Source organism: Neoarius graeffei, chromosome 5, assembly GCF_027579695.1.
Source record: "Neoarius graeffei isolate fNeoGra1 chromosome 5, fNeoGra1.pri, whole genome shotgun sequence".
Lineage (NCBI taxonomy): Eukaryota > Metazoa > Chordata > Actinopteri > Siluriformes > Ariidae > Neoarius > Neoarius graeffei.
The window spans coordinates 23,852,591-23,879,785 of NC_083573.1; the positions used below are offsets into that span (position 1 = coordinate 23,852,591).

At 45.6% G+C, this 27,195-nt stretch overlaps 1 protein-coding gene across 1 annotated transcript in view; it reads left to right on the plus strand.

Annotated features, from left to right (window-relative positions):
* Window positions 1–27,195, plus strand: part of LOC132886222 (dynein axonemal heavy chain 5-like) — a 768,703-nt gene that overhangs the window by 614,605 nt on the left and 126,903 nt on the right. The window contains exons 59-62 of the mRNA XM_060920790.1: window positions 3,954–4,130; window positions 12,238–12,441; window positions 13,549–13,728; window positions 15,485–15,622. Coding sequence (XP_060776773.1) covers window positions 3,954–4,130; window positions 12,238–12,441; window positions 13,549–13,728; window positions 15,485–15,622 — 699 coding nt within the window. The remainder of the gene's footprint in view (window positions 1–3,953; window positions 4,131–12,237; window positions 12,442–13,548; window positions 13,729–15,484; window positions 15,623–27,195) is intronic.

Genomic DNA, 27,195 nt, shown 5'->3' on the forward strand with positions numbered 1-27,195 from the left:
CCCCTTTTGATTGATAAAATAAAATCTTGAGCGAACTTGATAATGACGTCACAAAAAATCATGTCATATTCCATCGAATTGCCATGATTATTCTCTCTGTCCTTCTGTCTGTCTGCCTGCCTGTCCATCCGTCTGTCCATCACACTTTGAGGGGAACTACTTTGTGAACACCATAATTACCAGAATAAACAAGGGTGAGTGGTACCAATGGACTTGGGGAACATTGTAGTGTGGGACATTTACCTTGACCCAATTATGACCTTGTTTGTAGGTCACGAAAATCAACTATTTTGTGAAATACCATCCTGTCAGAAGGAACAATGGTGAGTGATGATAATGGACTCAGGAGACGTCATAGTTGTGCTGCACAACAACCATTACCTGTTTTGATTGCCACGCGTAACCTGCCCCATATCATTGCCTTGAAGCAACATAGCTCCTTGTTTTTCTTTCTTTTTCTATTGCCTTTAACATGATTGATCTGTAGAGCTCAATGAGTGTAAAACAGTGCTGTTAACACAATAGCTCCTGAACCGCTGTTCCATTTAACTTTAAATTTTAAGGAAAGATTCTTTCATGGAACCGTAAACTCCCTATTGATTTTGGGTACTTATCAGTCAGAACTGAATGATCTGTGATTTTTGCAAGTATCGTGCTCTGCATGACTTTTCTTTTATTCATTCATTGGTACATGTATTTATAAAGTATGTATTATAAACTCTAACCCAAGCACTCTAACCAAAGGGTCAAGGGCCCTACTGATGATCAGTCCAGGGGTTTAATTTCACAACCTTACTAGAACACAACCTTAACCTTGGGAATAATTGGGGACTAATTGGGTATTTAAAAGCATTGTCAACATGGACTGCTTTTAAGGTTCATTAGGGGTCCAAGAACCAAAGGTGTTGGAACCCATTTATTTATGCTGGAGTTTTATGTCCCCTGTTTTTCTCCGATTAAAAAGTCATGTAGACCAAATCGTAATTTGAGGTGTAACATCTTTGGTGTTAATCAAGGTGTAACACTCCACCATCTCCTGACTGATGGCTTGGTGGGTGGGCGTGGGCTGGGGGTGTGCGTTGCTGCATCTGGCGGCTTGGGTGGGCTGGGCTGGGCTGGGGCGGCATGGCACATGGGCTGGTAGGGCTGGATACTAATGTGTGAAAGATCAGTCCAGACCTTTGCCCGCCACTGTATGTCATGACCTCGACAGGCCACACAAGCATTGTGCACCTGCGTGCTGCTGATCCATGGTGCTAATACCCAACTATGCACAGCCTAGGTCTACACCTCCTGCCACCTAATGACTTGACATGGCCAACTGTCAACAGTAGAAAATGCTTCTGAAAAAGGGGCTTATGTCTAAAGCACCAACTGTGCCCTGCACACTGTAGATGACTTGGCAGCTGAAGGTGGTCATGGCTGGACTGAAATTGAGCTGCTGGAGAGATAGCCTGATGCAATAACCTATGCAAGGTGAGGACAATGCTGCATGCTGATGCCTGGCTCACCCCACCCCACCCCACCATGTGTGCTGCCCTGTGTCAGCCTGTTGAGGGTGCCATGCGTGGTGATATGCGCCCATCGGCAGTCGCCATGTCTCCCTGCTTCACCAGCGACTGGGGCAGGATGGGGTTTTGCTCTCTTCTTGCATTATATTCACTGTATAAACATTGCATTTTTGTCTGTTTGTTTTGTTGTATCTTTCTTGCTTTTGTTTGTCTTTTTTGTCATTGTCTTTTTATTTCTATTATATCTTTGATGTCCTTCGAATTTTTTATACCTTATTTCTTGTCCTGTCTTTTATTCAAAAAGAAAAGTTGTAGAGGTATGAAATTTGGTCAATAGGTAATATGTAGGTAACACTACTTTGCTAGCTAGTAGGTACTACCCCCCCCCCCCCCCCCACCAAGTGAAATGAGCCCAATCAGCCTAATGGTGGCACTATAGTACAATATTGTACATTTTAGGCCATATTTTGAGAACCTTGAGGCTTAGAGATATTACTACCTTGCCCTGGATGGAGTCCACCGGGGGCGAGGTATTGTTTTCAGTCAGGTTTCTTTGTTTTTTTGTTAATGATATTACAGGAAAACAGCTGGATCAATCTTCATGAAACTTTCAGGAAAGATGGGCATTCTCATATAGAACCTCCAACATTTTGAGGGTCATCTGGTCAAGATCACCAAAAAGGTCAAAATCATTTTTGTTGTGGCTACTGCCTCATATAGAGGCGCTAGCTACTACGTCATCATGCTGTAAGAGTGTAACAATCGTGCACTGTGCATGCGCATACACATGTTCCGATTAAAATGGCCGTTGAGTGTATAGAATTCGGTTCACCATTCAAAATAAATGGACTAGACTAAAGAAATCGCTTTCAGACATGTTTATGCTTATCACAGAGGGAAAGTGTGTTCCACTGAGGTCTAATACCAGGCCATTTCCGGGAAATAAGAGTTTCAGTCATGGTGACTGTGTGCATGTCAGCCTCAGTTCGGAGGTTTCAGTTTCAAAAATTAAGAGGTAAGAGTAGAATAAGGAAAAAGAAAGAAAGCACAACTTTATTCATCACACACTTGTGAAATTCCTCTCTGCATTTAACCCATCTGAAGCAGTGAACACTCACATGCGCGCACACACATACCCAGAGCAGTGGGCAGCCATGCCAACAGCGCCCGGGGAGCAGTTGGGAGTTAGGTGCCTCACTCAAGGGCACCTCAGCCCAAGGCCGTCCCATATTAACCTAACGGCATGGCTTTGACAGAATAATATAAAGTACATAATATACTTGGTATATTTTACTTCTGTGATTTTTAAATTGTTCATTTTTAGTTTATGCTTCATTTTTGTGGCTAAATTTCATAATATGCGAAACATACTTGTAGGAACTAGTCCTTGGAATTTTGCCATACTTTAGAAAATTGGTTTCAGACTACTTGTCAGAATGTGAACCTCAGTAAGTATCAAAAACATGTGAAGGTTTCTAAACAATATGACCACCACATGCCAATCAATTTGGTTTACTCAAACAGCTGTAACTCAGGACTGGAGGCACAGATCCGCATGAAATTTGAAAATAATGCTGAGGAGGTCTGTAGATTTTGAGGCATGGTCATTGAGAGTTCAAAGGAACCATTTCATTTTCTCAGAAACTGCAAGTCCAGCCAAGCTAAAAGTTTGTGTACTGCACCATATATTTGCATTGTGCAGAACATGTCAAGAACTAGCCACTGGAGGCATTATTTGTGAAGTGTTTTGACCCATGCAGATCACTGCTTATAGCTATAGTTATTATTACAAACCCCATTTCCAGAAAAGGTGGGATATTTTCAAAAATATAATAATAAATCGGATTTGTTAATTCATGTGACCCTTTAAGTGATTAGTATAAAGAAACAATTTTCAGTAATTTTACTGACCAACTTAATTGTATTTTGTAAAGATAAACAAAGTTATGACCATTGTGTTGCATCACCTTTCCTTTAATCACACTTTTTAGTCATATGGGAACTGAGCATCCTATTGTTGCAGTTTTGCGATTGGAATTTTTATCTTCTTTGTACTTTTGTCAATTAAATAAAGGTACATGTGAATTACTGTAACAAATCAAACTTTTGTCTTTATTGCATAGTGGAAAATATCTCAACTTTTCTGGAAATGGGGTCTGTTGTTTATTATTATTATTATTATTATTATTATTATTATTATTATACAAACAGGAACATTTTTAAATTATTTTAATGCACACATTTTACAAGTGAATTAAAATGAAGTGATGAAAATAAGAACATCTTGGTTTGATGCAGTATGCCACTTTCAAAGGATATATTTATTCTGTTAATATATGATGCTTGAGACACACCATCTGTTTTATTCACGACTAGCACCTGACATCATTGAGTGCTTTATTGACCATAAGAATGCATCTTGTTGCCACTGATCTCCAACAGGTGCTGAAGGAAGTGATGGTTAAAGCTCAGGCAGCTGAGGTGGTCAAAGTGGAGGTGCAGAAAGTGAAGGACAAAGCGCAAGCCATCGTGGATAGCATCTCTGCAGACAAGGCCGTGGCTGAGGAGAAGCTTGAGGCAGCCAAGCCAGCGCTGGAGGAGGCCGAGAAGGCGCTGAAGGTCAGATTCAGGCTCCTGCTGAACGATTAAAAGAATGAATAGGTGCAATACTTGAATAAGTAAAATGAAACAAGGGGGAAAAGGAAAGATGTAGAAATGAAAGGTGAGAAAATGTTAGGAATGGATGACAAATGGTGTGAATAAAACGTACATCAGAAGAGAGTAAAGAGGCAGGCACATGAAAAACAAGAGGAGAGCAGCATCTCTCTCTCTCTCTCTCTCTCTCGCTCTCTCTCTCTCTGTGTTCCAGATTTTTTCTTTTCATTGTAATTACAAGCGGTTTGTGAGGATATAAAAATAGAAATACTGATGGCACTGCCACTGCAGGGGACAATGCACACACACATGCACACACCCCTGCTTCACCTCCATAAAGCCCCCCAGAGTCTCCCACCTCACAGAGACATCCTGATGATGCAAAGTGACAGTTGTCAACGAAGCTGGAACTGAGGTTAATTTTGATCAGCCACTCACAACCTTGATTGTGCTGTTGAGTATTGATGACTACTGTGTGATTAATTTCACACACACGTGTGTGTGTGTGTGTGTGTGTGTATATATATATATATATCACTGAGATCAACAAGCTGATATACATCACAGCAACAGTGATCCTGGAAATGCTTGGTTATAAGATGGACACAAACCTGTGACCTGGAGAGAAGTTAGCCAGCTATGAGAACTCCAGAAAGGTATGACAAGGAAAGAGCTACCTAAGAAATACAGTAAGCTGTCCATACTTGAGGTCCTAGAGACTGCCAAAGACTCACAGCCCTGGCTACCTGTCTAAGGAGGTAGACAAGCAAGGATGAAACCAGAAGAATAAATAGGATGTTCTCCACTCAACCATCAGAGGTGTACATCCAGTAATAACAATATGGTTCCAGATCCACCAAGGCTGGAAACCGAACAATACTCGAAAGGGCCATGGGAGAAGGGAAATCACATAACAACAGTGTTCAGTGGCTAATAGACCGGAGAGCCACAAACAGCAATCTCCCTGAATAAGATCCAGTAACCATCTCTGTGGCAGACATCCAAGTAAGAGTCTTGAAAATTAAGAACTGGACAGCACCAGGCCTAGATATGGTTCACGCCTACTGGCTAAAGAAGCTAACCTCATTAAATAAGTGCTTGGACTCACCCAGAGTAGCTGACGAAGGTCAGACAGTCCTGATCCCAAAGGACCCACAGAAGAGAGCAGTCCCATCCAACTACCACCCGATAACCTGCCTCTGCACAACATGGAAGCTCCTGTCAGGCATCATAGTTGATGAGATGAGTAGGCACATGACTCAATACATGAGTGATGCCCAGAAAGGAATTGGTAGGAACACCAGAGGAGCGAAACATCAGCTACTGGTAGACAGTGCAGTAGCTCGAGATTGGTATGTCTGTTTCTGCAATCTGTGTACCACCTGGATTGACTACAAGAAAGCCTGTGACTTGATGCCGCACACATGGATCCTGGAATGCTTGAAACTGTACATCATCAGGACTCTCAGAATCTTCATCAATAACTCAAACAGGCTGTGGAAAACAACCCTAGAGGCCAACTTCAAGCCAATAACACAGGTCACCATCAAGTGCGGCATATACCAAGGAGATGCCCTGTCCCCACTGCTGTTCTGTGTAGGACTATACCCCCTCAGCCAGATCATCACCAAGAGCGGCTATGGATACAGACTGCAAAATGGAGCAACCGTCAGCCACCTCCTCTACATGGATGACCTCAAGCTGTATGCCAGGTCTGAGTGAGACATCGACTCACTGATCCACACCACCAGGATCTACAGCAGAATGTCATTTAGACTAGATAAGTGTGCCCAGATGGTAACAAGGAGAGGGAAAATGGTCAGAACTGAGGGGGTGGTGCTACCAGATGGCATAATGGGAGACGTGGATGACTGCTACAAGTACCTTGGAATCCCGCAGGCAAATAACAACCATGAAATGGCCGCTAGGAAAGCAGCAACAGCCAGATACCTATGGAGAGTAAGGCAAGTCCTGAGAAGTCAGCTGAATGGGAAGAACAAAGTCCGGGCCATCAACACCTATGCCCTGCCAGTCATCAGAGACCCTGCTGTTATAATAAGCTGACCAAAGGAGGAGATAGAGGCCACCAACATCAGGACAAGAAAACTCCTGACAATGCATGGAAGGTTTCACCCCAAGTCCAGAATCCTGAAGCTGTACGCTAAGAGGAATGAAAGAAGCTGAGGACTAGTGAGCATCAGAGCTACTATCTAGGATGAAACAACAAAGATCCATGAGCATATCAGGGTGATGGCCCAGAATGACGAAGTGCTTAGTGAATACCTCAGGCAGCAGAAACCCAAGAAGGAAGTGCAGGATGAACCATCATGGAAAGACAAACCACTGCACGGGATGTACCACCGGTAGATAGAAGAAGTGGCTGATAAAGTTGGACTGAAAGACGGCACAGAGGCACTAATCATAGCTGCACAGGAACAGGCCCTAAGCACAAGATCGATAGAGGCCGGGGTCTAACACATGAGGCAGGACCCCAGGTGCAGACTGTGCAAAGATGCCTGCGAGACAATCCAGTACATAACAGCAGGGTGTAAGATGCTAGCAGGAAGAGCATACATGGAACGCCATCACCAAGTCACTATCATAGTGTACAGAAACTTCTGTGCCGAGTATAGACTGGAAGTCCCAAGGTCAAAGTGGGACACACCTCCGAAGGTGGTTGAGAATGACCAAGCTAAGATCCTGTGGGATTTCCAGATACAGACAGACAAACTGGTACTGGTTAACCAACCAGACATGGTAGTGCTGGACAAACGGGAGAACAAGGCTGTGGTGATAGATGTGGCAATACCGAATGACGACAACATCAGGAAAAAGGAACTTGAGAATCTCAAGAAGTATCAAGGGCTGAAACCCTTGATACCCACTACACCACCGTGCCTATATATATATATATATATATATATATATATATATATATATATATAAAATAGTGTGTGTGTGTGCTATAATAATACTCATGAAATATTGTCAATAATGACTTTTTTTTTTTTTGTATGAGATTCCAAGTAACTTTGTGACAATATGACTTTTAAAATGACTCAAAATTGGACATGATATCATTTGACATTCAGAGAAAAATCTGCTGGACTAGATCTTAGAAAATAGAAGAAAATGAAAACTCTATTAAAATTTACATCCTCCAAAGCATCTGATTATGAATGAAAAAGGCACATCATAAAATAACAATTGATTAGCAGTTTGGCATGTAATACTGTACTGCAAAGTTTTATGTAAACTGAACTCTTAATCAACCGACTGGATCAATCAGAGACTGTCAACCCAAAAATACTAGTTCAACTGCATTGTGCAGGAAAAACAAAACAATTGTGAATACTGAGCGTATTATTATTGTCTTATTTAGTGTGCCACTTGGGGAGAAGGAGGTGCCTGTACATTTTGGCGGGGCTAGCCCTTACAGAAAAAACACATAAATTTCCCATGTATTTCACATGTGATCACATGTTACCACATGTGTTACCATGTAGAGCACATGTGGAAAACATGTTACCACATGTAAAACATTCCCACATGTGATTCACATAAAATTGGGCCAAAACCACGTTTCCCATGTGCAAATAACATGTTTCCCATGTGCAAAACACATTTTCCACATTGTGGCAGTTCGTGTAAATGGGTGGAGCACAGAAGGACGGCAGAACAGAACTGAGTTCACAAAAACTCTCTTTATTCAGCTTTTCAGCTGCAAACACCCACTCAGACACACGCACACACATCAGCTGTCTGGTTGTGGAGCGAGTCCCTCTGCTCTCACTCTCTCTCCTTAAGAAGGGCGCGGTCACTGGGAAGACACACAAACACATCAATTAACAACAGGTGTAGTGATTCTGCCACTTAACTTCCCCGACTCCGCCCTCCTGTCACAGACCGATGCTAGACCACGCCCCCGCTGCCACATACCCCCACCGCCCGACTCAGGCCGGGCAGCCGTCCGGCCCGCAGCCGATTCCCCCCCCCCCTTGACGGGAGAGGAAGTCCGCCACGACCATCTGTGCCCCCGGCCTGTGGATCACCTTGAAGTTAAAGGGTTGGAGTGCCAGATACCAACGGGTGATCCGTGCATTGGCATCCTTCATGCGGTGGAGCCACTGGAGGGGCGCGTGGTCCGAACAGAGGGTGAAAGGGCGTCCCACCCACTCTGCGGTTCCCGCTGGTAGACACGCGACGAACTGTTCCAGTACCACCTGGTCGATGAGTCCCTCGGCGTCGCAGCTGTCGGCCCTCAACCACTGCCAGCAGGCGTCCTGGAGTTGCTGGCCAAACGCGAATGGCCGGCCGACTTCCTCCAAGCGCAGAGCGCAGAAATGCTGATGATGTTGCTCCGGGGTGCGTCCCACCCGCTGGAGGACGGCCCGGCGAAGGTCTGCGTAGGCCAGCCGGCGGTCGGCAGGGAGCTGTAGCGAAGGCCAGCTGCGCCTCTCCCGTTAGCAGGGGGAGGAGGTGCGCCGCGCGCTGTTCCACCGGCCACCCCGAGGTCTCTGCTACCTGCTCAAAGAGCGTGAAGAATGCCTCGGGGTCGTCCTGCGGGCCCATCTTCGTGAGGGTGAGGGGGGAAGGGCCCGCAGCGGTGGACTTGGTGGACCCTGCCGACGCGAGGAGGTGCCGGAACGCCCGACGATCTTCCTGTTGCGCCAGCACCAGGGCCTCGAACCGTTGTTCTTGCTCCTTTCGGAGGGCGAGCAGCACCTGGTGCTGGCTCTGTTGGGCCGTGGCGAGGGCGTGGATCAGGTCGGCAAAGGTGGAGGACTCCATGGGGCTGTTGTCTTCTGTGCTCATTCCCGGGTTTCGGCACCACTGTGGCAGTTCGCAGTTTGTGTAAATGGGTGGAGCACAGAAGGACGGCAGGACAGAACTGAGTTCACAGAAACTCTCTTTATTCAGCTTTTCAGCTGCAAACACCCACTCAGACACACGCACACACATCAGCTGTCTGGTTGTGGAGTGAGTCCCTCTGCTCTCACTCTCTCTCCTTAAGAAGGGTGCGGTCACTGGGAAGACACACAAACACATCAGTTAACAACAGGTGTAGTGATTCTGCCACTTAACTTCCCCAACTCCGCCCTCCTGTCACAGACCGATGCTAGACCACGCCCCCGCTGCCACACACATATTTCACATGTGAGAAATCACATGTGAAGTTCATGTGGTTTTTCTGTAAGGGAGGACCTTCGGTGGCGGAGTTATGAAGTTTTAGGCTTGCTCGAGCCAGGGCTCATAAAGTTTTTGGCGAGCAGCGCTCACGTGGGGGGTTCGGGAGCAAATAACGGGCCAAGGCAGGGTCATAGCAGGCCGTGCCTGTGTTGGTTTGAAAGGGCTCAGGGAGAGGGATGTGCCTGTAAATTTTGGTGGGACTAGGACCATCAGTGGCAGAGTTATGAATTTTTAAATTCACGCCTGTGGGGGCCCCCTGTTTCACAGGCCATGTTATGACATTTGTGCAACATTTGGAAGAAAATTAGAAGATGATTAGACCCAAATCTTTACAATTTTTCATGGGCCATCTGGTTTGATGCTTTTGAAATGCAGACGGACACATTTGCATAATTTATCAGCCATCCGGTCCAATGCGTTTGACGAACAAATGCGAAAATTACCGGTCAATGTCCACCAGGCCAGATTTCCCACACTTGTGTATGTGATATATATATGACACACCCACAACCCCGATTCTGGAAAAAAAAAATTTTTAAAAAGTTGGGATGCTGTGTAAAAACAGAATGCAATGATATTCAAATCCTTTTTGACCTATATTCAGTTGAATTCAATACAAAGACAAGATATTTAATCTTCAATCATCAAACATATTTTTTGTAAATATACACTCATTCTGAATTTTATACCTTCAACACATTCCAAAAAAAGTTTGGACATGGGCAACAAAAGACTGAGAAAGTTCTGGAATGCTAAAAGAAAACACCAGTTTAGAACATTCTACAAGTAAACAGATTAATTGGAAATGCTCGGTCATTCACAAGCAAGGATGGGGTAAGGTTCACCACTTTGTGAAAAACTGTGTGGGCAAAATTAATAGTCCTATAGTTTAAGAACAATGTTTCTTAACATACAATTGCAATGACTTTACGCCTATGACCTTCCACCCCTCCAGTGGTGCTACATTAAAAACCGACATGATTATATAAAGGATGTTATTACATGGGCTTGGGAATACTTTGGAAAACCGTTGTCAGTAAACGTGCTTCATCGCTGTGTCTACCATGCGAAGTGAAAGCCACATCCAGAAACGTCGCCTAATTCTCTGGGCCCGAGCTCATATACGATGGATTTACCCAAAGTGGAAAAGTATGCTGTGGTCTGATGAGTCCAGATTTCAAACAATTTTTTAAAATCATGGGCGTTGTGTCCTTCAGAGTGCAGAGGAAAAGGACCCTCCAAATTTGTTGCTAGCACAAAGTTCAAAAGCCAGAATCTGCCATGGTCTGGGGGTTTGTTCATGCCCATGGCATGGGTAACTTGCACATCTGTGAAGGCATGATTAATGATGAAATCATTCATTACAATTCATTCATACAGGGTTTATGTGCTGCCCTCCAGACGACGTGTTTTTCAGGGACATTCCTGCTTATTCCAGTGAGAGCCTAGCCTCATTCTGCACGTGTTACAACAGCTTGACTTCGTAGTAAAAGACTGCAGATGCTAAACTGGCTTGCCTGCCTCCCATTGAAAATTTGTGGCACATTACAAAATACCTTAAAGAAACAGAAAACAGAATGGAGACCCCGAACTGTTGAGCAACTGAAGTCATATATCAAGTAAGAACGGGGAAAAAAATTCACATTAAAAACTTCAACAATTAGGCCCAATCCCAATTCTAATTTCTACCCCTACCCCTCCGCCTCCCCCTCCCCCTTCCCCTTGGCCCTTCCCCTTGAAACTGAGCTACAAGGGATAGGGCTTGAAATTCAACCCTTACGTATTGGGATAGCCCTTCAACGATCGCATACGTCATCGCGTACCTCCGTCAGCGTTTACGTTAGCAAAACGCGACCAAATGCGTCATTGGCTGCGACCAGCCGCTACAGTCAGAGCCAGAGGCAGAAATCTCTGCTGGCAGGGTGTGATTTGTTAACTAACACCACTGAATGGGATATCTTTGGCGCTTCGTGCACCACATCCGACAGAATGAGGTGTCAGAACACTCATGTAAACAATAAAAGCGAGAATAACAGAACAAAACGTACGCAGTAAAGCAACCGAAAACAATACTCACTCCCAAAGCTTTTTAGCAGCAGCTTGGATTTCAGAAATCGCTGCTCATTCTCAGCTCGAAAGCGAATCAAGCGGCGTGTTTCCTCTGGATAACAACTTAAAACACGTAAATAATGGAGAAAATACATTTATGACAATCTTTCGCCGCGGGAACCGCCATCTTTCTGAAATCCGCATGAAATCTCGCTGAAATCCGCATGGCATTGTGGGAAATCACTCAAACCCCTTCGTTCGGAATCTGCTCCAGGAAAATCTCCGTTTGGAGGGGTACAGAAGCCCTACCCCTTCCCCTACCCCTCCGCGTTAACTGGGATTGGGATACCCCTACCCCTTCACGTGAACGCGCAAAATGGAGGGGAAGGGCTAAGGGGCTGGTCCAAGGGGTGAAATGGGATTCGGCCTTAGTGTCCTCAGGTCCCAAATTCTTACTGAGTGTTGTTAAAAGGTGATGTAATACAGGGGTAAATATGCCCATGTCCCAACTTTTTTGGAATAATGTCGCAGACATCAAATTCAGAATGCGCGTATATTTACAAAATATAAAAGTTTTGATCAATTTGAACATTAACTATATTGTCTTTGTATTGTATTTAATTGAATGTAGGTGAAAAAGTATTTGCATTTCTGTATTTATTTACATTTTACACAGCATATGTAATAACTTTCATAGCTGAGAGTTTAGCCTCACCTCACTCCCTTTATTTCCTCGTTCAGTCCATTTGCTATATTGCATAATCAGTTGTCACTACCTGCACACTGTTCAGAATGTCAATTTGGAACTTTCTTGATCTCTCTGGCTCTGCAGACAATCAAGCCAGCGGACATAGCAACAGTGCGCACTTTGGGCCGCCCCCCTCACCTCATCATGCGCATTATGGACTGTGTGCTGCTCCTTTTCCAGCGGAGACTGAACTCTGTGAAGGTGGACACTGAGAGGAACTGCGTAGTTCCGTCATGGCAGGAGTCGCTTAAGCTCATGACTGCTGGGAACTTCCTGGGAAATCTGCAGGTATCTAGTCGCAAGTATAGAAAATAAAAAAAACATAAAACAGACTAAAATATTTTATGAGACATATAGCCATTTAGACTGTAAATTAAACCTGTAAATAGTAATTAAAAAAATTTCAATAACTGTATTTCAGTGTGGCATGATTGAAACACACTGATGAAAGTGAAATGCAATACAACAGGGATTTCTACTTGCAAGGAAGTAAATGTTCATTATTTTTAGTGTGGATAATATTCAACTCTGACAGGCAGTGTCAGGTTGGATTTGTTGGCACTGTTGATTGTATTTGAATGAAGAGATAAAGCAAAATAAAGCCAGTGAAGATTTTGCTTTTGATTGTGGCATATTGTCTGCATTGTGCCACCTGTGTATTATATTTCATGTTTTCCCACCCGCGTGATTGTTTTTCTGCCTGCCATGTAATACCTTCCTCCTGTGGTGACAGAAATCTGGTGAAAAATCTAATTTACACAGCTTTCTCCTGATCTCAGATATAGTCCTTCAGCATGACTTTTTTTTTGTCTCTTAAGTTTGTTTATTGACCTTAGAACTCATGAAGTTGTGTTTTCAAACTAATAAAGCAAACACATACTTTGAGCTGAAGCGTATAAAGTTGCTAGGCATGAAATCATTGAAATACTGAAGCTAATGTTTAGCTTATGTTTATACTCTCTGCATATTATTTAGCATTATTACCTCACCTTTAAGTTCTAAGTGAAATTGTATCATCATCCACATCTATTCCATCTTTTCATTACAATTCAAACTTGGGAGTTGGAGCCAAAGTGCAGATTGACATCAAACTGCACTGAAGAACAGAGTGATTCTGGTTGTCCAAGATGGCGGCCCTTATAACATTTCAGTGTTTAGTTACGTGGTCAAACTTTGAAACATCACTGAAGAACTGGTTTTGGTTTCAGGCAGATAATTTTGGAAAATGCTGTATTTTGGGTGAAACGGACCTCCACTACTTGTTTGCCAGTGAAAAATGAATATGCAAAACTAATGTGTCAAGCCTGATGAGTTAGAACAGTGTGAAATTGTGTTTTGTGCTATTGTGTTTACTGTAGTTTATTTGAACTTAACTGAATAATTGTATGTCTGCAGCAATTTCCTACAGACACCATCAACGAAGATGTAATAGAGCTCCTCCTCCCGTACTTTGAAATGGATGACTACAACAGCAAGACCGCAAAGCAAGTGTGTGGAAATGTGGCAGGTCTCTGTTCCTGGACCAAAGCCATGGCCTCTTTTTTCTCCATTAATAAGGAAGTGCTGCCTTTAAAGGTGAGCCAGTGCCCACATTCTATTTCTTATACTCCTTCCTCACAAAACATAACTGTGTAAAAGACGAGCTAAACCAAGAAACCTTTATTTGTCACATGTACACTCAAGCTCAGACTTGAACACACAGTGAAATTTAACCTCTGCATTTAACCCATCTGAAGTAGTGGACACACACATGCGCGCACACAAACCCAGAGCAGAGGGCAAGAGCAGAGCAGAGCAGAGCTACAGGGCCTGGGGAGCAGTTGTGGATTAGGTGCCTTGTTCAAGGGCACTTCAGCCCAATCACAGGCCATGACTGCCCCATGTTAACCTTAACTGCATGTCTTTGAACTGTGGGAGAAACTGGCGCACCAGGAGGAAACCCACGCAGACATGGGGAGAGGAAACTCCACTTACTCTGTCCCCCTGCCAGTACCATACCTCAGACTCCTGGTCCACTCTGCCCACCTCAATAAACAAAACCAGTGACCCCTATTTGCATATTTTTTTCTAGGTTTCACTGCAATATTGAAATTTATTTTGAATAAAAGTAACATGACAATGTCTGTAAGTTTCATAGCAGTTTGCACATTTTTATCTATGTAGTGCTTTTATCATTGAATCAGTGTTGTAGTCGAGTCACTAAACCTCGAGTCCGAGTCCAGTCTCGAGTCCCCAGTGTTTAAGTCCGAGTCAAGTCCAAGTCATTTAAGAAAATTTCAAGTCGAATCTGAGTCGAGTCCACTATTGCTCCGAGTCAAGTCCAAGTCGAGTCTGAGAACAAGACTCCAACTGCACCATCTGACAGTGGCTGTTGCCGCCTTTATGTGAAACTGTCTACAGATTAAAAAAGCTTGTTCACCGCTCAGCAAGCAAGCCCCGCTACCAACAGAACGCTGTATGTCACTTGCTTCTCTGGATGTAGTCTTGCCAAATGACGATTGAAGTTCGAGGTTGCCCCTGTCATCTCCTTGATACTTCTTCTACATATGGAACACATAGCAGTGCATTTTTTCCCACTGCACGAGAAGTCTGTATAAGCAAAGCGGCATCCTAGGGGCATTCTCTCCAGGCATTTTAGCACCATTAACATTAGTTTGTTCCTGAACATGTATGAACAGGTGACTGCATTCTCTTGCATGAAATTAATATAAAAATTAATGTAGATATAAATCTCTTAAGCCAAATTATTATGGCATATTACAAAAAAATAAAGAAAAAAAAATCAGAGTCCTCATCTCCAATTTATGAGTCCGAATGCAGTTAACTCACGAGTCCAAGTTGGAGTCATCAGTGCTCAAGTCCAAGTCAAGTCACGAGTCCTTAAAATTAGGGCATGAGTTGGACTTGAATCAGAGTCCTGGACTCGAGTACTACAAGCCTGCAGTGAATATAGTCACAAGTCATGTTTACAGGAATCCAGATGCATATTTAGATCCCTAAGGAGCAAGCCACAGAGACAGTGTTGAGGAAAATCTCAGTGAGATGACATGAGGAGGAAACATTTAGAAAGGGAACCTGTCCATTTCTGAGTTACAATAGATAGTGGGATTATAGGTCATTATACAGGTGTAGAAGAGAAGGCAAACAGTACTGAGTGTGAGTATGAGTCAGTATTAGTACATAACAGTGTTAAGTATAGAACCGTATGAGTTACAGCAGCTGTTTTGAGGTACAAATCTACAGTCTGCGGGTGAGATGATATTTCTTTTCCTATTATATGATATCTGCCACTCTCTCATGACTTGTTCTCCTTTTTTGCCTTCTCTTTCAGGCTAATCTGGCAGTGCAGGAGAACAAGTTAGCCATTGCTAATGCAGACCTGCAGAAAGCTCAGGCCGAGCTGGATGAAAAGCAGGCCGAGTTGGATGTGATGCAGGCAAAGTATGAGAAGGCCCAAATGGAGAAACAGGTATTTATCTAATAATAATTTATTTGTAAAGTAATGAGGTGACTACTTTCCACAAAGTTCTTTATAATTTCCAGCTTTAATATGTGCTCTCTTTGCAAGCTCACATGTCCAGATATGGATGCTGAGCCTCATATCATGTCTCCTCTAATACACTTTATTGTGCAGGGAAAGCTTGACTTAAAGGTCCCATGGCATGAAATTTTCACTTTGAGGTTTTTTAACGTTAAAATGAGTTCCTCTGACCTTCTTAAGTCACCCCAGTGGCTAGAAATTTCATAATGTGTAAACCAAACTATGCCCAACATTTGAGAATGGCGCGTCAAAACGCCGCGTTGATAAACTCTTCCCTTTACTACGTCAGCAAGGGAGATGATCCCCACATCCCCCCTCTGGATTCCCACCCACCGTATGAATTGCCCGCCCAGTTGTAGTGAGGAGACCATAGAGGACACAACATGGCATCGCCTAAGCGAGCGAAACATGGAAATTGCGCTGTACATGGATGTGACAACACAGAAAGGAGTCTGTTTTTACTGCCGACGGGAGAGCCCCTGAAGACGCAGTGGCTTAATTTTATTTACTCCAATAATACGCCGTCGAGTCTACCTAAGATGGTGTATGTTTGTCGGAAGCATTTTCCTGATGAATGTTTCCACAACTTGGGACAGTACAGGGCAGGTTTTGCACATCAACTGTCACTGAAGCCTGGGTCCATACCAAGCATCCCTGCCGCATCAGCCACAAACACCGAACAAGTAAGTGTATAACTGTTAAGTCATTTTGCCGTGTTTTAAAATCGGTGCCACGTTAGCCTTGCAATGGCTACATTAGCTGTGCAGCTAACCGCTTCCTGCAGTTAGCCAGGTACTCTGCGCTACAAAACCAAAAAGCATGCAACATGCTCTGTTAAACTGAGTTTAGTCTGGAAATTGACTGTAACTTATGAGCTTATGTTTTGCTGTGTTTTAAAATCGGTGCGTTAGCCTTGCAATGGCTACATTAGCTGTGCAGCTAACCGCTTCCTGCAGTTAGCCAGGTACTCTGTGCTACAAAACCAAAAAGCATGCAGCGTGCTCTGTTATAATAGCCAATCAAAACAGTTTTTACAAAGACACCCACATTCTTTTTTTAAGTCACTTGTTCATTTTATTTGTTTGTTTGTTCAGTAAAAACCCAAACATTTGTTGAATTTATTTTATTTCCTCGCGTCGCACCTTAATGACGTCAGCGCGTGGTATTTTTCCCTTTTTGTCCATTTTGTTCCTTCTCTCTCGCCATAGTAAGACACCCACATCCGCTTGTTCTGACCCACTGGAGGTAGCGTCACAGTGCTGTTAGCCAATCAGAGGTAACACGTTTACATCCCATGAATATTAATGATAAGACCCGCCCCCACCGTCTACCCTTCCCCGCCTCCTGCTTCTCATTAGTAAAACGACGCACTGGGAAAAGCGCTGAAATGGGGCTTTCTCCCAGGAGGCTATATCTACGTGCCGAGGGTTCATTTCGAGAAAGGCTGCGGATATAACATCCGGAAACCTCCACGAGCCCGTTTAAAGCATCAACAAACCACCATGCCATGGGTCCTTTAAAAAAAAAAAGTTAGACTTGTTATAAAGCTGTGCAGTCAAACTTTTTAGCTACTTTTCCAACAAAACAAGAAACACATCCAACTTTTTTCGGGTGTGCATATGATGTGCCAATACTTAATTTGAATTCCTGCATTAAAAAAAAATGTGTAAATCTCTCCTGAACATGTTAATGGGACGTCTTCACAGCATGTTCTCTTGTGAATTAGATGAGGGTGTTCATGGGGCACAATCAGCTGCATTAGTGTCACAGTCATTAGCTGATAATTGTGTGATTAGCAGCCACTGGCTGACTGGTCTCAGTGTTGATTGAAATGAAACATATTTGCACTTCAGGAAGCAAAAGCTGTCTTTTGTGAAAGAACAAACACTGAATTTGAAATTGAATCTTCTCTGTGAGTACTCAAGGTGTCCAGTTGAACCAAACTAATCAATAATTATTAAAATCATGCTCATCATCTACAGCAAGTGGTGTTTAGGTAATTTTCTACTGGAAAAGGCTGGTGTCTTGTGTTTTGCACTGGCACTTAAGAGCGGCTGTAGCTTGTGTGTATGGGTAAGTATGGCCACCAGTTTAGCATGTAAGGAATAAAACATGAGCTGATCCTTTGTAAGATAAGAATCAATAGCTGGGTTTCCACTGAAGTTTTGCACAAAATAGGAGTGATGCTTTAAGTGTTTTGACAAAACAATTGTGAATGGTCTGTTTCCACTGAATGATGCTGTGCAATTGAAGCTGGATTTCTGTCCTCACATGATGAATCTTACAGAGCCCTCTTTTTTTCACAAAGGTAGCATTTCCATTTGCTCATCATGTCATGTGACAAATTTGAAAAATGTGTTTCAATTTCAGTTTTGCAAAATATTACTTATTGAATCATCTGAAAAATCACCTTTTCAGGGTTTTTTCCCCCGAACGTCAGAGTGCAAGCACTTACAGATGTATATGCAGAAGAGAATGGAATGCAAACAGTAAACAAAGCCAAGATGAGAGACAGGAATCGTGGGTCGGGTGATCGGCGAACAATGTAATAAAGGGAAGACAAAGAGTGAAAACGTGAGAGGATAGGCAAAAGTCAGAAATATGAAAGGCAGTCAGAGAGATACAAGGCTTGGTAGGAACTGAGGGAGCAGAACGATACTTCGCACTGGAGTAGAGCAAGTGAGTGGCTTAAATGGGGGAGAGGTAATTAGGAAGATGTGTGACAGCTGTAATTAGTAATCGGGAGACAGAGGGTGCTGTGAGTCTTGAGAATTGTAGTTCAGGGAGTCCATGTTTGTAGTCACAGCATTCTCAGCAGGTTTACTGACAGAACCCTCCCCAAGGAGCTTGTTCTCATTCTTTTTGGGATACCCCCTGCCTCTATAGAAGCAAATATGGGTACTTGACTGACACCTGATTAAGTCCCCTCTAGTCAATACATGGTCTGAGACCCCCACCTCGTTTCTCCATGAAGAAGAAGCCTGCTGAGGCTGGAGATTTGGAAGGATGAATATAACCCTGCTTGAGGGCTTCCTGAATGTACTCTTCCATAGCCGCGTGCTCCTTTTGGGAGAGTGGGTATATACAACCTCGTGGTGGTGACATGCCTGCCAGCAGATCAATTGCACAGTCATAGGGTCAATGAGATGGTAGCCCACAAGCCTTTCCCTTGCTGAATACCTCCTTGAGATCCAAATAACACTCCGGAACATTGTCTAGAGAGTCTGGCTGCAGGCTCTCCACAGAGGTGGACGAGATGTTGACTTGAGGACAAGAGATGCAACTCTGAAAGCATGCAGGGGACCACTGGAGAATCTAATTGTTCTGCCATAAAATCAAGGGGTCATGAAGTTGGAGCCAAGGATAGCCAAGAATGATGTCGCGACTTACAGTAGCAATGACATAGAGGGAGATGAACTCTGAGTGTAGTGCACCTACTTGAATGTGAATGGGAGCTGTACGTATGGTGACATAACCTTCTCCTATGGGCCCTCCATCAATGTTTCGAATGCTGAGTGCACTTTGAAGAGGGATTGTTAGAAGGTTGAGTGACAGAGCTGCTGATGAAGTTGCCTTCTGCCCCTGAATCGATAAAAACAGAAAGGATGTGTGTGGCTTCTGCCAACTTTAACAACACTGGAACCTTTAATGATTTGGAACTGAACTTTCTTACTGGACTCATATTGCATGCTGGAACTTCGGTGGGAGCTGCACGGAATGGACAAATGGGACAATGGTTGAACTGATGTTCAGAACTTCCGTAGTAAAAACACAGCCCCTCCTTCATCCTCCTTAAACGCTCAGTGCATGTAAGCTGGGTACGTGACACTTCCATAGATGCACTGTCATCAGGGGTGAGGACCGGTTTGCCACTATCCTGAATAGAGGGTTGGTGAGCCAACAGATGATCTATACGGATGGCTAGGTTGATAAGAGAGTCCAGGGTGCACTCTTCGTCTCTGCAGGTGAGCTCGCTTAGAATCTCAGGGCGCAGACCTTGGTCAAAAACTGCCTTAAGATCCAGATCATTCCACTTGCTGGCTGCCGCTAGCATTCTGAAATCTAGGGCATACTCAGCCACACTTCTGGAGCCTTGTGAAATGGTAAGTAAGCTTTCACCTACTTCAATTCCTTCTGGTTCGTGATTGAATACTCTCTTGAACTGAGAGAGGAAGAGTTCGTAGGATTTAGTCTGTTCACTGCCAAACTGCACTGGGCCATCGGAGTGCTCTACCAGTGAGGAGAGAAAGGAACTTGGGTAACCTCCTCAGGTAGGTTAGGCATTGTAATGAAATACATAGAACATTGAAATAAGAAACCTTTACATGCGAGTGCATCTCCAGCGAACCTCTCAGGAACAGGAAGTTGCAGCGTGGGGCTTGTGGAAGACTCGGGACGAGTTAGGAGGGCCGTAGCTAGCTGTGCCATACGAGTGTTCAGGTCTGCTAGCATCTGCTGATGTTCTCCCAGCAGTCATCCCTGGGCGTTAAGAGCTGTCTTAGAGGGGGCGTCGTGGCTCAGGTGGTTAAGGGGCCATACCATGAATGCGGGCGACCCGGGTTCGGTTCCGGCCCGAGGTCATTTCCCGGTCCCTTCCCGTCTCTCTCTCTCCCGCTCATTTCCTGTCTCTGCACTGTCCTATCCAATAAAGGTGCAAAAAGCCCAAAAAAATATCTTTAAAAAAAAAAAAAAAAAGAGCTGTCTTAGAAGGTTCTGGGTTTGAACCCAGTGGCTGGCAAGGGCCTTTCTGTGTGGAATTTGCATGTTCTCCCTGTGTCTGCGTGGGTTTCCTCCAGGTGCTCCGGTTTCCCCCACAGTCCGAAGACATGCAGTTAGGTTAACGTGGGGCGGCCTTGGGCTGAAGTGCCCTTGAGCAAGGCACCTAACCCCTGACTGCTCCCCGGGTGCTCTAGTGTGTGGCTGCCCACTGCTCTGGGTGTGTGCACATGTGTGTCCACTGCTTCAGATGGGTCAACTGCAGAGGATGAATTTCACTGTGCTTGAAGTGTGCATGTGACAAAGGTTTCTTCTTCTTTGCCTCTTCCGCTACATCCATGGTGGTGAAGTATCCTGTCAGAGTGCAGGCATTTACGGATGTATATGCAGAAGAGAATGGGATGCAAACCGTAAACAAAGCCAAGACAAGAGACAGGAATCGTGGTCGGTAAACTAGCTTGGGTTGGGCGATCGGTGAATAACGTAATAAAGGGAAGATAAAGAGTGAAACCGTGAGAGGATAGGCAAAAGTTGGAGAGATACAAGGCTTGGTATGAACTGAGGGAGCAGAACGATACTTCGCACTGGAGTAGAGCAAGTGAGTGGCTTAAATGGGGGAGAGGTAATTAGGAAGATGTGACAGCTGTAATTAGTAATCGGGAGACAGAGGGCACTGTGAGTCTTGGGAATTGTAGTTCAGGGAGTCCATGTTTGTAGTCACAGCGTTCTCAGCAGGTTTACTGACAGAACCCTCCCCAAGGAGCTTGTTCTCATTCTTTTACAGGTTTACTGACACCGAAATTCATGTTTCCATTACTCAATTTTGGTTTGCAGTCTCAAATAGCACATTTAAGCAGGTTAAGATCAAGGTATCTTTATTGTCCCAAAACAGGGAAATGGGTTTGCAGCCAGAAAGATGCACACAAAGATATTCACACACAATACACAACAACCAACAACACGTCATGGGCAGGGTCCGTACAAATTAAACATGAGCACTATATAATTACAAACATGGAGCTAACTGCCATTCAGCACCTGGATGGCAGTGGGGACAAAGGAAACCTTAAATCTCTTAGTCCGAAAGCAGGCACCCTCCACCTGAGGGCAACAGTACAAACTCAGACCGAAGGGGATGAGCTACACACTCTAAGATCAAAGAAGCCTTACTGAACACTTGTCTATTATACAGATCAGTTAACTGGACTTGACTCCTCCCTGTAACCTTACTGGCCACTTTAACAAGGTTACCAAGCCTGTTTTTATTGGCCAGGGTCAGATTTCCATACCAAGCAACAATGCAGAACATAAAAACTGATTCAATAAAACTTCTATAAAAGAGGGTCATCATCTCTGAGCAAACATTAAAAGAGTACATTTTCCTCAAAAAATAGAGCCGTTGCTGAACTTTTTTTGCTGTGAAGGCAACATGAGCATCAAAGCTTAAATTATTGTCCACAACCACTCCCAGGTATTTATAGCTGTTTACCAGCTCAATATCTACAACTTTAAGCTGGTTACTACAGGACAAGGACTGGACATTCTAAAGCTGATCATCATATCCTTTGTTTTAGACACATTTAATTGGAGAAAGGATTCATCGCACCAAGATACAAAATCATTTACAACAGGCCCATGAATTAGCTCCTCCCCTTCAAGAAGACTCACAATGACAGAATCGTCAGCAAATTTAATAATGTGTCTATTTGCATAGTTGCTGCGACAGTCATTAGTGTACAGAATGTATAATAATGGGGAGAGACAACAGGAGATCCAGAGGAAGACTGCAGCTGATTTGAAAGGCAGCCATTAACCCTCACACACTGGGACCGATTGGTCAAAAAGTCCAGTATCCAACCAACAAGATTAAAATCCAATTAAAAAAAACTGATTAGCTTCTCTGCTAACAGATGTGGCTGGATAGTGTTAAAAGCAGATGAGAAATCTACAAACAACAGTCTTGCCTGAGCTTTGGATCCCTCAAGATGGCGATACAGAAAATGTAGCAGTGTGACTGTGGAATCCTCCACACCTATACCTGGCCTATAAGCAAATTGTAGGGGGTCCAAAAATTCTTCTACCTGTAATAAAACTTCCTTTTTAATGAGCTTCTCCAACGTCTTCATAACTAAAGATGCCAGCGCCACAGGCCTGAAATCATTTAATGTAGAAGGCTTATTAATCTTTGCAACAGGGACAATAGTGGAATGTTTCCATAACTTAGGGACCTTTTGTTGCTGGAGAGACAGCGTAAAAATAAAATGTTGCACAGCTGTTCAGCACAAGTTGCCAGAACATGGCCACAAATATTGTCAGGTCCTGGACTCTTACTCTTTTTAATTTGTTTTAAGTGTTTTTCCACACTTTGGACATCCAAAGCAAAAGCAGGAGGAGCTCTGGTGGTGTCCTTTAATGTATTCACCATATCAGTGAAGTCATGATTATCAAATCTTAAATAGAAAGAGTTTAACTCTGTTAGGGTTTTGCTGGGATTTGAACCCGGGTTGCTGGTGTGATAATCCAGCAAACCCCCCACTAGGCCACCAGGGGGATGACTCAAGTGCAGAGGCGTGAGGTGAAGGTAGAGTATCAAAAAACAGTTTATTTACAACATATACAATCCAATGGAAAAAAAACAAAAAGAAAATCCAAAAGCTCAGAAGATAAACACAAATAAAAATATCCAAAGGTTTCAAAGTCCAAAAACAAAAGGAAAGGCAAAATGCTGAACGCTCAGAAGATCAAAAAGTACAAAGTCCAAAGAAAGCAAAAATATCAAAAACACAAGGGCACAGGCAAGATACATGGGACAGAGGAAACTAGCACTAGACAACATAACATAAAGACTCCGTGACAAGGGAACAAACAGAGGGGTATTTATACACAAACTAATTAAGCAACAGGGCGGGGCAGGAAACAGGCAATCAAGACAAACACAGTGGCGGCCTCTAGAGGCCAAAACAAACATGGCAAGATAAACATAACAGCGGCCTCTAGAGGCCAAAACAGTCCCAGTCCTAACAGGACCCCCCCCCCTCCCCCAGGAGTGTTTCCTGACGTTCCCAGGGTGATCCGGATGGGCCGAATGGAAGTCCCTACAAAGTCCTTTATCTAAAATGTCCTGGGCGGGGACCCAACAGCGTTCCTCAGGGCCATAGCCCTCCCAGTCTACCAGATATTGAAGCCCGCCGTGCACCCAGCGGGAGTCAAGCAGGTGATGCACAGTGAACACAGTCTGACCCTGGAAGATGCGGAGGGTGGGGGATTCCTAGGGGCAGGGGCATACGTGGACGTAAGTATGGGCCGCAACAGGGAAACATGGTTGATTCTTAGCGTTTGTGGTAACTGGAGCTGGTAGGAGACAGGGTTCACCCTGCACACAACCTTGAAGGGGCCAATGTAGCGAGGAGCAAGCTTGCGGTTCTCCACCCGCAGCAGAAGGTCCTTGGTGGACAGCCAAACCCGCTGCCCAGGGCAGAAGGCGTGGGCAGGTCTTCTATGGTGGTTGGCCTGAGTCTGGTTGGTTCTGGGGGTCTGGATGAGTGTCCTCCTGACCTTGCTCCAGGTCTTGCGACACCATCTCACATATTGGTTGACCGAGGGCACCCCCGCGTCCTCCTCCTGGTCCGGGAACAGAGGTGGCTGGAACCCGAATTGGCACTGGAATGGCGACAGCTTGGTGGCCGATGACTGCAGGGTGTTGTGGGTGTACTCTGCCCATGGCAGCCAGGTGCTCCACGATGTCGGGTTATCCATAGCCAGGCCTCGCAGGGTGGTTTCCAGGTCCTGGTTGAGCCTCTCCGTCTGGCCATTGGACTGTGGGTGGAACCCAGAGGAGAGGCTGGCAGTGGCTCCGATGAGCTTGCAAAACCCGTGCCACACTCGGGAGGAGAACTGGAGCCCCCGGTCAGAGACGATATCCTGTGGGAGACCAAAGACTCGGAAGACGTGATTGAACATTAGTTTAGCTGTTTCAAGGGCAGAAGGGAGCTTGCACAGTGGTATAAAGCGGCAGGCCTTGGAGAATCTGTCAACTATGACCAAAATGACAGTGTTACCTTGTGACTTAGGGAGACCCGTGATGAAGTCGACTGCCACATGGGACCAGGGACGCTGGGGAATGGACAGAGGATGCAGGAGGCCCTGGGGATGTTGTCGTGGGTTCTTGCTTCTGGTGCACACCTCGCAGGAAAGGACGAATGACCTCACTTCCTTCTCCATGCTTGGCCACCAGAAGCGTCTTCTCAAAAAGTCCAGGGTCCTTCGAGCTCCCGGGTGGGCGGTGAGAGGGGAAGAGTGACCCGACTGGAGAACCTTGGCCCGGGCTTGATGTGGGATGTACAAGAGGCCCGGTGGCCCCGTCCCAGGACCAGGGTCCTGGCGTTGGGCTCGTCGGACGGCCTCCTCAATACCCCAGCGGACAGGGGCCACAATCTGGGATACAGGGATAATAGGCCCAACTTCGCTCTCCCTGTTGGTGGGAGCGAACAGCCTGGAAAGCGCGCCAGGTTTGGTGTTTTTGGAGCCGGGGCAGTATGATAGGGTAAAGTCGAACCGACTGAAAAACAAGGCCCACCTAGCCTGTCGTGGATTGAGTCTCTTTGCTTGCTGGAGGTACTCCAGGTTCTTGTGGTCCATCCAGACCAAAAATGGATGTTGCACTCCCTCCAGCCAGTGCCTCCACTCCTCAAGGGCCAGTTTAACTGCTAGCAGTTCTTGATCCCCCCCATCATACCGGGACTCCGCAGAACTCAGGCGGTGGGAGAAGTATGCGCAGGGGTGCAACCTTCCTTCTGAGCGTTGAGAGAGGACCGCGCTGACGCCGCTGACGCTGTCCGAGGCGTCCACCTCGACGATGAAGGGTTGCGAAGGGTCCAGGAGGACCAGAATGGGTGCCGTGCAGAAGCGGTGTTTGAGGTCTTTGAACGCATTTTCCGCCTGAGGAGACCAGACATACGGTCCACCTGTCCCTTTGGTGAGGTCCGATGTGGGCGCTGCTACAGAACTAAAGTTCCTGATAAACTTGCGGTAGAAGTTAGCAAATCCTAAGAACCGCTGAACCTCTTTGACGGACTTGGGGGTGGGCCAGTCCCGGAGGGCCAGAGTCTTGGCTGGATCCATCTGGAGTTGGCCTGTCCGTACAATAAAACCCAGAAAGGAGACCTCAGGAACATGAAATTCGCATTTCTGGGCCTTAGCGAACAGATTGTTCTGTAGCAGCCTCTGGAGAACCTGGCGGACATGGTGGTGGTGCTCCTGCACGGTCTTGGAAAAGATTAGGATGTCGTCGAGGTAAACAAAAACGTACTGGTTAATCATGTCCCTCAAGATGTCGTTGATTCGTGCCTGAAAAACAGCTGGTGCATTGGTGAGTCTGAAGGGCATCACCTGGTACTCGTAGTGCCCAGACGGGGTGTTAAAGGCAGTCTTCCACTCGTCTCCCTGTCGGATACGGATGAGGTGGTATGCGTTCCGTAAGTCCAATTTGGTGAAGACAGTGGCGCCTTGGAGCAGATCGAACGCTGTGGACATCAGCGGAAGGGGATAGCAGTTGTGTACAGTGATCTTGTTCAGACCCCTGTAATCAATACATGGCCAGAGCCCCCCATCCTTCTTGCCGACAAAGAAGAAGCTGGCACCAGCGGGTGAGGTGGAGGGTCGAATGAACCCAGAGGCCAAGGCGTCCTTGATGTACTCCTCCATGGCCTTGCGTTCTGGCTGAGAGAGGGAAAACAGTCTGCCATGAGGAGGGGTAGTCCCAGGGAGCAAGTCGATGGCACAGTCGTAGGCACAGTGCGGAGGAAGAACGGCGGCCCTGCTCTTGCTGAAAACTTCCTTGAGATCCCAGCACTCTGTGGGAACTTGAGATAACTCGGTGAGATCAGGAGGCTTGGCAGGAGACACAGGAGAGCTAGAGAGCAGACAAGAGGCATAGCAAGCCGGACCCCACTCTAGTGGCTAGTGACCCAGTCTATACGAGGGTTGTGGCGGGTAAGCCAAGGAAGACCTAGAATAACTGGGAACTCTGGTGAAGGAATCAGGTGCAGGGATATTTCTTCCTTGTGACCTTGAGACTGGAGAAGTTACTTGGGTGACTCTTCCGTCACCTAAGGCTTGGCCATCCAGGGCAGACACAGACAGTGGGACTTCAAGAGGTGCAGTCGGGACATTGATACTTTGGGCGAAGTGAACATCCATAAAGTTTCCAGCTGCCCCGGAGTCTAACAAGGCCTGACAAGAGTGGATGGACTCACCCCAAGAGATGGAGACTGGGATGTAGACTCCTTGGCCAGGGAGTTCAGGAGAGAGGGTAGGCCCCGTCACAACCCTCCCTCGGCTGGACGGGGCAGTCCTTTTCCCGAGAGCTCGGGACAAGATGCTCGGAAATGGCTTGCCACAGTAGATGCAGCACTTGTCCCTCCTTCTGCGCTCCCTCTCAGCTGCGGAGAGATGAGTACGGCCAACTTGCATGGGCTCTGGACAGTCACTGGAGGAGGTAGACGGGCTCCAGGTCGAGGCAGTGAGGCCGGGGAAGCTCAGGACTCGGCGGTGCTCTCTAATCCTGTTGTCAAGACGAGTAGAATGTGAGATCAGAGTTTCGAGGTCACTTGGGCATCCGATAGAGGCCAGGCCGTCTTTGATGGGGGTCAGACAAACCATGGTGAAAGGCTGAAACCAGGGCTGCTTCGTTCCATCCGCTGACTGCTGCGAGCGTCCGGAACGCGATGGCGTAGTCTGTGACGCTTCCTTCTTGCCAGATGGACATGAGCTTCCTGGCTGCATCT